This window comes from Pangasianodon hypophthalmus, chromosome 1, assembly GCF_027358585.1.
Source record: "Pangasianodon hypophthalmus isolate fPanHyp1 chromosome 1, fPanHyp1.pri, whole genome shotgun sequence".
Classification (NCBI taxonomy): Eukaryota; Metazoa; Chordata; class Actinopteri; order Siluriformes; family Pangasiidae; genus Pangasianodon; species Pangasianodon hypophthalmus.
In genome coordinates, this window is record NC_069710.1 from 23,166,091 (window position 1) to 23,182,790 (window position 16,700).

Sequence of the window (16,700 nt, forward strand, 5' to 3'; positions counted from 1 at the left end):
AAAAAGAAAGCGATAACGTCCAACCAACCGGCACTGCGCAGCTGCACCCGTGTCCTGCATTTTTTTTCTTCGGTTTTGTTTTCATTCGTTGTTTTTTTGGGACGACGTTGCTTCCTTTGCTTAGTTCATGTGTATTATTGCTGCTATTATTTTGAACATGGTTGGAATTTTCACTCCTTGTCTTCCTATTAGCAACTTTTCTTCTTTCTGCAAGACCTGCTATCTGACAGTTTAGGCTGTTTGGCTTGTGTGGACGTACGTCGCAAAATTGAGCTTTTTAAAGTTTGAGTCGACAAATATTTTGGCACCTCGGAGTAAGTGAAGGCGTTTTATCCATTGGAGTGAAACCAAACGCAATAAAATGACACTCTTTCCTTTTTTCTGAGCTCTGTGCTCTCAAGAAGACTAAAGGTAAATATCCTCTTACAGTTAAAGACTATTAATAGTAGTTTTAATGCGGGTCTTGGTGATGATGGTACTACAATAACTGATTACTGTCACTGCTGTTATTTACATGGACCTTGTTAGTTACACAGTTCATGATCTGTCATCAGATTGGTGCTCATGCCTGTAGTTGCTGTTTCCACTGTAAAGCACACTGTGATTTGTTTGTTTGTTTGTTTGTTTGTGTGTGTTGAGTAGTATAGTGTACTGGTCCAGCTCTCCATAGTGAACTGGATGATGGCAGGGCCTCCCTCCCAGCGCCTGTTGCCCCCTTCTGGACCCAAAACACACTTCAGGAGCTTAGACCATGCAGGAGGAGACTCGCTGAACACTGGACCAGTCAACACTGGCCCTGACCTCAAATCGCCACCACAGACCCCACTCAAAGGTGATCAGAGCTTTAAAGACTGCTGTGAAATGAAGGGTATGTCACGTGTGTGGCTGCTTTCTGTACTGTCTAACCCTGAGTTCACACCGGCATCACTTTGTTTGGCCTGTGTTGCTAAAGTCGCTCTATGTTGGTTTGCCACTTGATGTTTCTGTCTTGAGTTCTTGCTAGTTACCATGGTTTTCCTGGTAGTTCATGGCTAGTGTGGTATGGCTGCAAAAACTACTTAGCTATTTGCGGTGGAAACACTAGCAGCTCTGTCTTTATTTATCAAACACGTTGAGCCTGTAGCCAACATAGCAGATATCAGCAGCTGACAGTACAGTATGTGGCAGGGATATTCAGCTGAAATTTGTGAAGCTCGAGGTACCTAAATTTCCTTGCATTCAAAGGTTCGTATGAGCAATTAACGTGGCTGAATGGCAAAAACTGTTACCCTTCAACCATTAGTAATTTGTTCATGGTTACAAATAAGACTCAGATTTAAAGTGGTTATGTTAAAGTGGTTAATACTGGCACTTTGTGTTACCACTTTTGTTTTGAATTTGAGGCAGAGAATAAGCATTTGGTATATTTTTTTGAACAAGCCATGTAGTCACTTCACTAATTAGACCAGAGAGGGTCAATCTATGAAAGTCTGTGAAAATTCCCTTTCTGGATTAACTGCCTGCAGCTTAATAATTAACATAAATGAGCGTGATTGGTCGAAAGAGAGGATCTGCTACAGAAGCCGCGCTGGTTCGTGTTTAGAAAACTGGAGTTCAGTTCTCATTTGCATAAAGTTTAACTCTGCCCACTCCTTCTAGCCAAGCATTGCTTCACCTACTGTCAACTAAATTGTCAACTACCATAAAAAAACAAAAGTATCTCAGCCTCTATGAATGCACTAGTTTGAAGTTAATACTAGTATTAATCTTATATATCATTGTTTTTGTGGTTTGTGCCATAATTGTTTATTGGTCATTTTTATGTAGGGTATTACATGGGCATGCCTTGGCTTTAGTTGATACTTTAGATATTCTATGACTTTGATTTTGGTATTTAGAGTAAGACTTAAACTGAAAATAATACAAGCATTAGCCAATTTCACATTGAGTCATCACTGCTGAATAGTGTTTCATATATGTGGTGTATATGAAGCATAATGTATATAAAATGTGGTGTATATGAAAAGTTTAAAATGGTTTTACAAATTTCAGTAGGGTTTATAGGAGCAAAGAGGCTGCTGATTAGCTTCATATATCTAAACATCTGAGTTGTTCACCTAAGAATGTTCACCAAAAAAAAAAGGATGTGTCTATAATCTGGATTCTATAAAGTGGTTGCTTGAGAATACACAACAGTATAGACCATAGCAAATGGTCTAACCAGAGGCAGAATCTGCTGCAATCCGTGAAGATTTTTTCAGCTTTGGTGCACTCAATCAAAAAGTGCCCCACATTCAGATGTCCTTGCAGAAGGAGATGTTGACAGCTGTTGGCCACGAGATGGGATTTTTTTTTTTTTTTTTTTTTGTACAGTGACTATGCAAAATTGGTGTATGATTAACCTGGTCAAGGATCAAGCATTTTGATCTTAGACTGATTATAAACCAAGTGAAAAGCCACCTGCCCCATTAATTCCAAAGGTTTATTTGCAACTCAAGTGCCAGCCCACAAGCATTTAGGTACTTGGTCAGACATATGGGATTTATTGCCATTCAGCTATAAAAAGGATCAGTACATTGATTTTTTCCATCAAGCTTCATGAAATATTTAAAATAGCTGGAAGGCAACAATTATTTAAATACAGGACTTCTGTAACAATTTAGATTGTCGTTGGTTAGGTCATAAGGCTCAGAAAAAGAAAAAAAAGCAGTTTATTGAAATATTTAAAATATATGTTACCATAAACACCATATGTGATGTAGAAAAGCTCTGCCTTTTACAGATATACAACTGTAAGGTCACTAATTATTATAACTGTGACCGTTATCACTACATTAGGATGTAAAGGCTGTTACTGGAAACATATGTACCTTTCTGCAGTGGCTATAGTGAGGCTGAAGTTATTTCTGATACCGTGTCACACAATAACACCAAACTGCCATATGTCTTCTGACAAATGAACATTATAGCCTTTTTCGATATTGTAGAAATAGCAATAGATGATTGCTTATGAGTCAAAAGATCTTGGTTTTATCCTTGTTTTTTCAGTTTCATGAAATGCAGTGTATGTTATACACAATGAGAACGCTCCCTGGCAGTGATGTGGAGTTGGTTGCTAACGCCATGATATTGAATTGGTGTTTTAATTGTCAAATGGACTATTATATCATCACTACTGAGCACCAGTAATGGAGTGAGACTACTAATGACTACTCTAATATTGTGGGTTATAATAGCATCAGCATCTGCTGTGAGAAGTGGATTTGCTGTTTTCAGGGAGGATGAGACTAATGTGGTATGATTGAAGCTGTAGTTTTACAGCTTCCTTGTGTTCTGTCTGTGCCTGCAGCTGTGGCTAGTTCAGATGATTCAAGGTTAACCTCCAGCTTGCCCAGCTTTTTTTTGTTTGAGACCTTTCAGAGAGAGTAATGTTCATGGCAGTATATGCTGTGGTTGTGGACAAAATTATAGTTACATGTGCAGATTAGCATAAGCATGTGCAGGAGCATGACCTACAGAATGTTCATTATGTATATAAGTCTAGTAAATTACAGTAGCTCCAGCTCTTGCAAACAGAGATAAGCTACTGAGGTGAATTTACATACACCAACAACTCAGGGTTGACTTCTGCTACAGGAAAATTACAGTCATGTGATGGCACTGGCAATATTGCACATAAGTGAAGATGCTCTGTCGATACTTCTCAATATATGTACATATTTTCATTGATATTCCTTTTGATCTCAACTCTGACAGAGCTCAACAGAGCTGACAATGGAATAAAGAAGTAAAATCTCTTATAAAGGCTCCCACCAGGAATGCTGTTATAAATAATTAAACTTATCATATACAGTGGATATAGAAAGTCTACACACACCCCCCGTTAAAATGGCAGGTTTTTGTGATGTAAAAAAATGAAACCAAGATAAATCATGTCAGAACTTTTTCCAAACTCAGTGTAAAATTACAATATATAAAAGTGAAAAACAATCAGAAACATCTTAGGGAAAAATAGGAAAAATAAAAAAAAGTTACAATAACCTGGTTGCATAAGTGTGCACCCACTTTTATAATTGGGGATGTGGGGGTGTGGCTGTGTTCAGAATGAACCAATCACATTCGATCTCATGTTCAAAAGTAATTATGACACAGCTGTCATCAATGAAATTATTTTGATTAACCTCAAATAAAGACCTTGTTTTCTGTAGGATTTCCTTCACATGTTCTTGGTTTCATCCGAGTGCTGAAGCCATGGTCCATAAAGAGCTTACAGAGCATGCATGGTATCTCACTTGTTTAAAGGTATCAATCAGGAGAGGGGTATAAAACAATTTCCAAAACATTAGATGTACTGTGGAACACCCTAAAGGCCATCATCTACAAATAGAGAAAATGGAGCACCACAGTGACATCATCAAGATCAGGAGATCCCTCCAAAATTTACAAAAGGACAAGACAAAAACTTCCCAGGAAGCTGCCAAGAGACCTACGGCAACATTAAAGGAGCTGCAGGAATATCTGACAAGTACTGATTACTCTCTGCATGTGACAACAATCTCTCATATTCTTCACATGTCTGGGCTATGGGGTAGGCTGGCTAGACAGAAGCCCTTTCTCACAAAAAACATCCAAGCTCAACTAAATCACCTCAAACCTTGTGGCAAAATGTGTTATGGTATAATAAAATCCAAAAGGTATAATAATTTCATACCAAAAGGTATGTAAAAAAAATGCACAAATTATCAAGGTGGAAGGAATCCTGAATAGCTACAAATACCAGTTGATTTTATTGCAAAACCTTCAGGTGTGTGCTAGTAAGCTGAAGATGAAAAGGAATTTTACCTTTCAGCATGACAATGACCCAAAGCATACAACCAAATCAACAAAGGAATGGCTTACAAAAAGAAGATCAATGTTTCTGAATGACCCAGCCAGAGCGCAGACCTGAATCCAAGTAAAAATCTGTGGGGAGACCTGAAGCGGGCTGTGCACAGGAGATGCCCTTATAATTTTATGGATCTAGAATGTTTTTGAAACAAAGAGAAAATATTGTCAAGATAAAATAAGTCAAGATGTGCCATGCTGATAGACTCTTAGCCAAAAAGACTGAGTGGTGGAATAAAATCAAAAGGTGCTTCAACAAAGTATTAGTTTAGTGGTGTGCACACTTATGCTAGGTTATTGTAAGTTTTTTATTTTTCTTTTTTCCCTAAAAAAGTTTCTGATTTTTTTTCCACTTAATTTTTATACGTTATAATTTCACATTGAGGGTGGAAAAAGTTCAGACATGATCTATCTTGGTTTCATTTTTTTGCATCACAAAAACCTGCAATTTTAACAGGGTGTGTAGACGTTTTTATATTCACTTTACATTGCTTTACCAAAATTCATTTATGATTTGGTACGTTGTTCTCCAGGAGAGGAATTCTCTGTTTGTACATAACTGAAATGAGACTAAATAGAGAATGGATTACATCTCAGATTTGATCATGACCAGCATGCTTTGGTAGAAAACAGTATTGTAAATCACAGCTATGAAAATCAGTTTATGCCCAAGTATTACCCTTGTTTCAGTGAAATCTCACCTGGATACTGAGGACATGTACCTACGAACTGCTGCAGTCATAGAGAATTTCTTGTGCTTTTCCCCAGGACTCTTATTCACAATGTGCCTCGCTTCTGGCTTGCTCATTAGGGATCTAAACCTATATCTGGATTTCTGTAAAGCTGACAGTTAAAAAAAAATTAATTGAATGTAGCTAAAATAGCTAAAATGCTAATATGCAGCATACTGTAAAGCATTAGCTACAAAGAGAAAAGTAGTGATTTATTTTGTTTTATTAATGTTTCTCTCCGCCAATACGCAGATTGTATTTCATTGCATTTCTTCCCTTTCTGCATCTCAGATAAGGACCGGTTGGACATGGATGAGAATTCTCTGGGACGTTGCTCCATCCGTGACAGGAACAGCAATGGGCAAGTTGCAGATGGCAGCGGTTTAGGGACAGGGGCAGGCACCTTCCAGAGCCTGTGGGAGCGGACAGTGGCATCTGATCCCGGTTTGTTCCAGCTGCACTACATGGACCTGGGCGAGTTCCTGACGGAGAACGGCATGGCCATGCACGGAGCTCAGATCCCCTCCCAGAGCTCACAGTGCCCCTCCACATCCCCTTCTCCCTGCTCTTCCTCTTCCTCATCCTCAGCTTCCGCCGCCTCACCTCCTACGCTGCTTGGCTTGGACCTGCAGGTGCAGCAGAGCATGATGGGAGCTGCCGGCTGCTTGCACAGTGAGTTTGGTTGGTGGGCACATTTTTTGCTGGTGCTAGTTGGGAGACTTTAACTTTGACTTGGGGCTTGCAACAAAAAAAAAGCATGGTTATTTAGACTGTATATAAATAAAAATTTACAATTATTCAGCTAAATTTAGAACAAAGTAATTTCATGATGCAGCAGAATCGACATTGTACAGCAGTCTTGTGAGATATTGATTTTTCCATGCTCATGATTTTCCATTTCAAAATATCGCTAAAAGCGTTTAACCATCCAGAATCCTTACCCTAAAAAAGATAGGCAAACATGTATTGCCGCGATTTCAGGTTTAAGAAGAGTAGATAATAATATTATCAGCTGTGCAGTTGGGAACTGTGGTAATATATATACCGATCAGCCATAACATTAAAACCACTGAAAGGTGAAGTGAATAACATTGATTATCTCCTTACAATAGCACCTGTCAAGGGGTGGGATATATTAGGCAGCAAGTGACCAATCGGTTCTCGAAGTTGATGTGTGAAGCAGGAGAAATGGGCAAGTGTAAGGATCTGAGCAACTCTGACAAGGGCTAAATTGTGATGGCTAGACGACTGGGTCAGAGCATCTCCAAAATGGCAGCTCTTGTGGGGTGTTCCCGGTATGCAGGGGTTAGTACCTACCAAAAGTGGTCTGACAGAGTCATGGGCGCCCAAGGCTCAGTGATGTGCACGGGGAGTGAAGGCTAGCCTGTCTGGTCTGATCCCACAGAAGAGCAACTGTAGCACAAATTGCTGAAAATGTTAATGCTGGCTATGATAGAAAGGTGTCAGAACACACAGAACACACAATGCAGCTTGCTGCGTAGCCTCAGACCGGTCAGAGTGCCGTCCACTACCGAAAGCGCCTACAATGGGCACGTGAGCATAAGAACTGGACCGTGGAGCAATGGAAGAAGGTGGCCTGGTCTGATGAATCATGTTTTCTTTTACATCATGTGGATGGCCAGGTGCATGTGCATCGCTTACCTGGGGAAGAGATGGCACCAGGATGCACTATGGGAAGAAGTAAAGCTTGCAGAGGAAGTATGATGCTTTGGGCAATTTTCTGCTGGGAAACCTTGGGTCCTGGCATTCATGTGGATCTTACTTTGACATGTACCATCTACCTAACAATGGATAAAACCAAGATCTTTTACCATAAGTAGCCATTTCCTACTATTTATACAAAATCAAAAAAGGCTATAAAGTTCATTTGCCAGATGTCATATGACACTTTGGTGTTTATTGTGTGATGTGATATCTGAATTAGAAATAACTTCGGTGTCATCACAGCCACTGCAGATAGGTATGTATCTGCAGAAACATCAGCCTTTATATCCTACTGTAGTGATAACTACCTGAAATATTATTGAAAAGGAAGTATGCTCATTTGTTGTGTGATCCGATTTTAATTGAAAATGTGCCAATGAACTGGAAACAGGAAGTTTGACTGCTCTAGTATGAGTGGATAAGAAAAAAAAAAAACCAGTCCAGGACTGGTAGCTCAGTAAACAGAAGTCTCCGCTTTGATATATGTCTCAGAGCCTGTATTCCATTTCCCTTTGGATCTGTCAGTGTATAAAATCCTGAGGGGGTTTGTGTTATTGGCAGTAGTGAGCCTATGGGGTCTGTATCCAGTTGCAGGATTTGAAATGTTTCAGGGGTTTGTAGGATTTACATACATAAGCATGCAAATATTTAATCTCTATAATATTACTGCAGTTATTATACTGCAGAGTATAAAAGTATTGTTATTAAGATTTCGGTTAATGGGTGTGTGTGTGTGCATGTGTTCGTGTGTGTATGGCCCTTGTTTATCCTGTGTTATAAAGCAGTTAAGATTGGGTTGGGTTTGGAATGTACTGTAAGTAAACTGCTATCAGTCCTCACATGCTAACAGAGGGGACTATACACAAGATAAAAGAGTGCAAAAGAAAGACAGGGAGTGGGATTGGGGGTTAAGAAGAAAAGAGATAGAGAACATTAGTGAGCTGAAAAAGTAATAGAAGAGAATGGAAGGACAAGATGGAACAAAATCAAGCATAAAGAATGACAGGATGTGTGTGTGTGTTAACACTCTTGGTCCATTTGCACATGCTCCGTCACGTGCCAGGACAAAGTGTGGAGCAGAGTGAGGGAAAGGGGGAGGAGATATAGAAAGATAGATAGATAGAGAGAGGGGGGTAGAGGAGGGGTGGGAGGGGTTTAGTTCTGTGTGTGCATGTGTGTGCGTGTGTAACAGTGCAAGAGAACAACTGTACTTCAGAGTAAATGTTTACTCTGAGCGGCGGATAGAGACAGAGACAGACAGAGACAGACAGAGAGAGATTTCAGATGTTCTGTATAGAGAGTCTGGCTTCCGTTCTTTTATTTTATTCTGTTTTTGTATGCTGTGATAGTATTTAATTAGTTTCACCAAATCATTTAGACTTTCGGTTGATAGTTCAAGAGGTCAGTAGATCACACACTTCTAATTGGTATGTTGTGTTTTGTTAGTATTTTAAATAAATGTCTAAGGTCCATGTAGATTAGGTGATATTGATGTGTGTGTGTGTGTGTGTGTGTGTGGGTGGATGTGAGAGAGCAGAGTGAAATACAGAATTGTTGTTCGGTGGTGAAATGTTTGCTGTATTTACCTGCTGACCTCTGGTGGAAATGTAAAGAACAGCAACATGAATTGAAATATTCAATGATGTGATGTGGGCTCTGATGCAAACACACACACACACACACACACACACACATATATACAATATGTCTGTGATATGATGTGTGTCACTTCAGTGAACAGAATATTAAGCTCATCATTGAATTCGCCACAGCCATGACTAAAGTTTATGAGGAGGGTTAAACGGATGACTCTGTACAGAGTTGATACCCGAGTGTAGTTCCTTATTCAAAAGTCAGTATGAATCTTTTTTTTTTTTTCACCAGGAATTAGTGTACTTTAAGCTATAGAAAGCAGTCTATGAGCTGTGGAGAAAAAAATGACAATGAAAAAATATTTAGTGCTCTTTCCTTATAGCAGGCTAAGGAGAGGGTGTTTTAAAGCATCGTGAGGAAATTTTTTGGCTCATGATGCTTGTGAGCTGTTTTTGAATCTTGAGGGCTGTCCTCTTAGAATCATGTTCAGAACTGGCTGCCAGCATTGCAGAAGTTATTTCTGAGAAAACACACAGTCTCTCTTACTGATACTGACAACTTTGGGATATTTGGCTTGGGTACTTTTATTCGAGACCTGGCAGACCGGTCTCGCTTCTCTCAGTCCTGAGTCCCATCATACCCGCGATGTGAGATGGGATGCTAGCCAGATACAGTACTGTGCAAAAGTCTTAAGCAACCTAAATGTTTTAAATAAATTTTGATGTATATTTGTAACATCACCTGTTTTCTGATAAGCATGTCATAGAGGCTGTCTGGGATCTGCAGAGACAGAAATGAGATCAAAGTTAAAATTTTTTTTATAAATTCTCCAAGGTGCTTGAAGGACCCACCACTTCATTTCTTTTCATTTCTTTTACGTAAGAGAATTGATGCAACATCACATATTTGTTTGATTTCATTTTTGCTGCTCTTTTAATCTTTGATATTTAGAGGCATTTCATTTGATTATTTTTGAAAGTATTTTTACATCACAGGTTTTCTTCAGCATATCATTTTTCCTTACACTCAGGGTGAAGAGGCCAATATTCAAAGTCTTTTTGCAGCTATTGTTGGTTTTCCTAATGTAATGAGTGCAATCACCGTTATTCATGTTGCAATAAAGGCATCACAGGAGACTTAGGTGGTTCTTTTTTGTTGAGAGAAGGTATTACATTTACAGCATTTAACAAACACTCTTATCCAGAGTCACTTACAGAAGTGCGATGAAGTCTCCATCAGAAATGTGACTTGAGTTATCCATGATTCCTACATTTTGTCTGATAGATGTGTATTAATCTCTTGCATACACTGAGAGTAATAATAATAAAATAATAAAATAGTCATGTTAATGAGTATCATATTAGTGTCACGGTAATGAACATGGAAGTTCAGGTTCTACGTATAACAGCCGCATATTACAGATACTGCAACACACCACTGTGTCCCCCAAAAAAAGACTGAGGAAAGTGGAAAATACATTTTACATACTTTTTCTATGCCAAAATATTTTGTTAGTTTCAAGAGATTGGAAAGTAAAGCCCCTCTCTTGTGCAACTTTTTAAATTTGTCCTGTGGGACCCCAGTCTCTGAAGCTGACAAACTTCTTCTTCTTCTTCTTCTTCTTCTTCTTCAAAAAAAAAACCTGACCACCACACTACTGTTTAGGATGCATTATACATTCCTAGTGCACGGGATTGTATGTACGTGACTGAATGTTTACAGATTCACACAGTCTATCACTATAAAACTTTTTCCTGTAAAAAACACTAAACAACTGCCATTTAGTTACTGTAATATTAACAGTGTTTTACTTTTGCCAAAATCTACAGTATGGTACTGTTTATAAAAAATACACTGTGAACCTATATTTCATGGTATTTTACAGTTAACTGACATCTTTGAAAATACAACACATAACTGTTTTCTTTCTTTCTTTTTACAGTATTTTACAGTTTTACAAATTACAGTATTTAGTTGAGAGGACTAAACAGTGTTTAATTGTTTAGAGGACTAAACAGTGTGCCTTTGCAATCATGTTAAATGTGTAATAAATCTCATGTGGTTCTTAGAGCATTTTACTTTTTATTTTAATGTAAAGTAACAGAAATTTTGTTTCATCACTGTACGTGTAGGATATTTGCTTGTTAAAAACTGTTGCAAAAAAAAAAATCCCATGTACACATCTTCTCTCTTCTATCACATCATCACAACAACTAAAATCTTTAGTTAATTACAACAACTAATATCTAGCACCAGTATGTCTTAACATACTATACTGAATATAGTGTATTGGCCAGCCTTAAGATATGCCAGTGGTGCAAATCGAAAAAATAAGATCATTAAATTACAAAAACAATGCTCTCTGTCAAAAACAATCCAAATTTAAACAAAGATATATTGATATTCTGAGTACTGTTCCCATAATACCATGACTATTGGTATGTGTGTAAGTGCAAATATTGAAGATGTGATGAGGGGAGGCATGAAACAGTCCAGTCCACTTCTCTCAATCCAGCCTCTGGGTGAGAAAGATAGAGCAAGAGAGTGAGAGACTTGAGACAGAGAGACCTGAGTTTCAAAACAACATCCATCGAATTAATAGAAAACTGTCTTAAATAAAGAAAACTGTGTATAACAGTTGTTTCCTTTTATTATAATAACGAGGATGCTAAGTTAGGTGCATTGCTGTGAATTGTCATAAGTCTCACATTAGCCACTATGATGCTATTTTGCTTCAGCTATCTTATGATGGTCAGAAATATGAACAGCTTTTCAATAACTGATTAACTGAATAACCGACAATTAATTAAAACTGCTCCTTAACAAATAATTAGTAAGATTTAGATGGATAAAGAAATGAAGATCCATCTCGCGTGTGCTGTTTCGGTCAGATGTCTTTTTTTCTTCCCATAATGCATTTGGGTAGTAAATACTGCAAAACACTGTTAAAGATATTTTGGATTGTTAATTGGTGGTAAAGTTCTGTATTTGAGGAAAACATGATAGTTCTGTTAGAGAACCATAGTTTGTACGTAATTTAACAGATTTTCTGTTGTAATAACAGCAGTGTTTTGCATTTAAAAACAACAAGTTAATACTGTTGAAATTCTGCTGTAAATTTACAGCAGTGTGGTTTTACAGTTTTACAGTGTGGTCACAACGGGTTTTAAGATATTTTGTGATTTATATTTACATCAAGAGGAACAATGATTTAAAGATGAACTGTTTGATTGTGATGGAATGTAGTCTGAACTCATGGTTCAGGATCTGAATTTTTCAGTTACTTTAACAGTGTATAAATTAGTGAACAGCAATTGTCTTAACATGTCCCTTACATACTCACACTTTCTGACCTTTCTGTGTCCTTAGGTCCTCCTCAGGGCAGCCTTGAGCCTACTCCATCACCCTCCTGCCCGCCACTCACTGCCCCACCCATGACCAATGCCAATGACATGCTGACGACCTTTGACCCTGACCCCGCTGATGTGGCCCTGTCCAGTGTTCCAGGTCAGGAGGCGTTTGACCCCCGCACACATTGCTTTACTGAAGAGGATCTCAAGCCACAGCCTGTGATCAAAAAGGCCCGTAAGATGCTCGTCCCTGACGGCTTAAAGGTGAAAACACTCACTGTGTTGTGTATGTATTAGCATCACAAAGTTTGATTGGATTAAAGAAAATAACCCACTTAAGTTCATTTTCCACTTTAGCTATAGATCTGCAAATGCACTTAGGGAGCTTTTTTAAGTTATATTCTCAGCAGACAGAGTGTGGTCTTATAAAACTTCATTATCCTGGAAGTGAAGGTGAAACATTCTGTGCCAATGATAACACATTCTCGTGTAGCAATTAAGATCTGTTTTGTGTTTGAGGTGTAATTCACTGCTCTGTTGCACTTGTGGTGTCATTGTATGAGCCGTTGTTCTGGCGCTAAGACCCAACCTGCTGAACCACAGCAGAGCTCTGGAGAGATGCAGCTCAATCTTTATCTCCTTTCTTCTGTGTTTTTAGGAAGGTTAATAACTGTAACTTCACCCACCTCTGTGAAATAGACTGTGACTCCACACATACACACTTCTGTCTGTCTTTCCCTCTCCAAGTCTATTTTTGTCCACCTCTGCTTTGTATCACTTGGTTTTTACATGGATAGTTAGTTAGATGGATGGATCCACTTTATTGATCCATGATGGAAATGCATTCTGAATTCACAGAATTCAGCTTTATAATCATCAGACATTGAAACCCCGTAGATTGCCTCAAAGCAAGGAGTGCTTGTAGTGTTTTGAATGTTTCATGTTATTTCTACTTATCTGCCTTCTTAAATAAAGAAATGGTGTAATAATCTTTTGCTTCTCTGCCTTACTTTTTTGTCTCTGTGTGTACAGGATGAGAAATATTGGAGTCGGCGCTTGAAGAACAACGAGGCAGCTAAGCGCTCACGGGACGCACGGCGAGTGAAAGAGAACCAGATCTCAGTGCGCGCTGCCTTTCTGGAGCGGGAGAACGCTGCACTCCGACAGGAAGTGGCCAACATGCGCAAGGAGCTTGGCCGCTGCCGCAACATCCTCAACAAATACGAGAGCCGCTACGTCGAGCAGTTATGAAGAGGAAAGAAGAGAAAGACGTATACGGATCACTGAGTGTGTTGAGCGACAATGGACATGAGCTGAAGCTCACACAAAGGCACAAAGGAAAAAGAGAAATACATGGACAGAAAGAGTAATGCAGGGAAATGGACAAAAAGCCTGTTTATACTTTCAAGATAAGAAGTTAAACATAGGATAAAATGTTTTTCCATAAAGAAGAGAAATGTATATTTTTATAAATAGAGGCATTCAATATGGGAAGAGGAATTTTTTGAGAATATTTGATGTATTATATATATATATATATATATATATATATATATATATATATATATATATATATATATATATATATATATATATGTATTTCAGGAAGACTATTTCAGGGGAGAGTGAGATTGAGAGAGAATGTAGAAATATTGCTGGTATTTTGAAGCATCTTTAGCTGGTATTTTAAAAAGCACTTACAGGGGGCTGGACAGAACTATAATAGATGAGAGGGGGAAAGTAATATTGGAGTAAAGATTTCATCAAATTGGTGGAATAATAATTTCAGACTGTGAAAGCTAAAGTGTATTTTAAATTTGCAAAAAAATATATAATTTGGGTTTATTCAAGCACTTAATTAATTGTGTACTTTTTTTGCATTTGTGATGAAAGTGTTCAAGCAGATTTTGGAAGAGACGACATTTCCTGAGTTTTGGCACTTTTTTTTTTTTTTTTTTGATTAGCAGTTCTAACAGGAAAGGGCAACTTTTGATGTTTTACTGATATTTGGGACAGACGGTTCTTAAAGAGGAAGACAGAAAGAGAGAGAGAAAATGGAATGGATTGTGATGCTTAATATTGATTCTTCCTTTTTTTTCTTTCTTCGCTCTCTGTTCATTGATTTGAATTATAAATGTGTTGTGAAATGAATCTTCACAAATGTACTCAGTTTCCTTTTTCTTCTATTACTGAAATAGACATCTCCTAGTATCCTTCCTCCCACACAGTTTAACACTACAACATCTGCGATCACCAGAACTGTTGGTGCCACAGTGTTTAAGTCCCTTGCATACTTGAACCCTCTATAGAAATTATCCTTGCTGTGCAAAGCATACGCTTGTATAATACTGATACAAATGACAAGAATTATCCTTACCAGATTGTGTAAAACATACCGTCTGTATTGTATACAGATATTGAGTATATTTTCCAAACAGATTTGCATTTTGGACTGATTGTGCTTTTGTAGGTTGCTTGCATTTGTGTGTGCAGAGCTGTTCCAGGAATCACTGGTTTTACATGTCCATCATTACTGGAATTTTTGGAATTTCAGAGACTGACTGGGAACAGTTACAAATCATGTCCTTGAGTTTTACTAATCTTCATGAGTTCCAGTTTTGAGAATCTCAATATAAATGCATTGACATCACGGCATGGCGCACTTCACTTGTTATAGCACCTTGAATATTTACTTCTCCTTTCTGCTTCTAAATCTCTTGCGTTCTTTAGATCACTTATAAAGTTCTTTGAATTCTTATTGTACTAAATATTACGTTCTCTTGTAATATGATGAACTTTTGTTTTTCGTTTAGCTTTGCTCTGTATTTCTGTTCCTGTAAATGCACAACTCTCTCCTTAATTGTGCATGTTTAGGCCACTTCCTCCTTGATAGCTCTCACCGGCACCAACTGGTGCAAGGTGAATTTGTTTATCTGAAGAGTGCATTATACACCCTCTGAGACACTCATGTAGTTGCCAGTGGTCACCACAAACTGTCGAGGAACTGAACTGCATTTTTTTTTTCTGTTTAGACATTCCACTCAGTCTTTTTCGGTGATGTAGGTGTTTGAGCAGTGCAGCTTTTTTGCTCACCTCTATCTTTTGTGTCCGCAGTGACGATATGATTTCCCTGCAACTTTAGATTCACCTTTAACAGACTCATGAATACAACATGATCATCCTCATCGTCCTTGAGTTATGCATCCCAGTGACCACTTTGCTCTTAGCCAAAGTATTTCAAGGAAATGTCTTTTAATGGAGAACACAAATAAATAATTCTTATTCACAAAGCTTGTTTATTTTCTGTGTCTAACATTTCAGTTACAACTTACAGGTCTTCAAACTATTCATCACATTTCCTAAATTATTAAACGGGATGATCAATTTTTACGATTAAATTTTTTAAATTATTAACATTTTGCAGATTCTGCAAAGCATATATAAACTTATGACCCCAACTGTATACTATACTATGCATGGATTTCTAAAAATACTTGCCTTATTTGCTTTGAATAATTTCATGCAACAACATTAACCACATATCAGGAAAACATGCAGGAAATATCTCAGTCACTCGCACCCCTCTGAAGAGCAGTAATAACTTCTAAACCCTAACAGAGCGAAATCATTCAGTTCTTTATTGTTTGGCAATCAAAGTTGCTATGATTAAATTGTAAGATCAACCATTTGTCATTAAAACAGGGCTTGCATTCTTGCAAACCTTCTAAAGAATTTTCTGGCATTTTTTCGTGATGTCTTGGAGACCTCATGATGCAACTCACTTCTGTAGTGTTCCAACTGTGACACTGTGACAAATGTTTTGCTGATTTTCCTGCGTGGGAGAACAGAAGGTTTCTAGGCCAGGTCAGTGAATCTCTTTTCAACTTCATGGTTTTAGTATGTTTATGTGTATATATATATATATATATAAACTGCAGGTGGCTTTAATGTTATGGCTGATCGGTATATATACCAATCAGCCATAACATTAAAATATATATATATATATATATATATATATATATATATATATATATATATATATATATATATAGTACCGGGGCCTCCCTCAATTGGACTTGTTTGTCCAGCGCATCCTACAGATGTGCGATTGGATTGAGATCTGGGGAATTTGGAGGCCAAGTCAACACCTTGAACTCTTTGTCATATTCCTTGAACCATTCCTGAGCAATTTTTGCAGTGTGGCAGCTTGTATTATCCTGCAGCAAGCTGCGATGTGTATTCTGTGTGTTCTGACACCTTTATATCATAGCCAGCATACTTTTTCAGCAATTTGTGCTACAGTAGCTCTTCAGTGGGATCGGACCATGCTATCCACGCGCATCAAAGAGCCTTGGGTGGAGCCTGTCGCCGGTTCACCGGTGGAGCACTTTTGGTAGGTACTAACCACTGCATACCGGGAACACCCCACAAGACT

The 16,700-nt window shown here is 38.1% G+C and overlaps 1 protein-coding gene across 2 annotated transcripts; it reads left to right on the forward strand.

Annotated features, from left to right (window-relative positions):
- Window positions 1-11: 11 nt before the first annotated feature.
- Window positions 12-15,552, forward strand: dbpb (D site albumin promoter binding protein b). 2 transcript variants are annotated; one of them, XM_026940286.3, is made up of 5 exons: window positions 12-411; window positions 643-868; window positions 5,886-6,266; window positions 12,282-12,526; window positions 13,295-15,552. In XM_026940286.3, the coding sequence occupies exons 2-5, from the start codon at window positions 679-681 to the stop codon at window positions 13,511-13,513; spliced, it is 1,035 nt and encodes a 344-aa protein (XP_026796087.1). In that variant the 5' UTR covers window positions 12-411; window positions 643-678; the 3' UTR covers window positions 13,514-15,552. The 2 variants fall into 2 exon arrangements, with proteins under 2 accessions (XP_026796087.1, XP_026796088.1); XM_026940287.3 differs by having other exon boundaries at window positions 643-832.
- The last annotated feature ends 1,148 nt before the right edge of the window (window positions 15,553-16,700 follow it).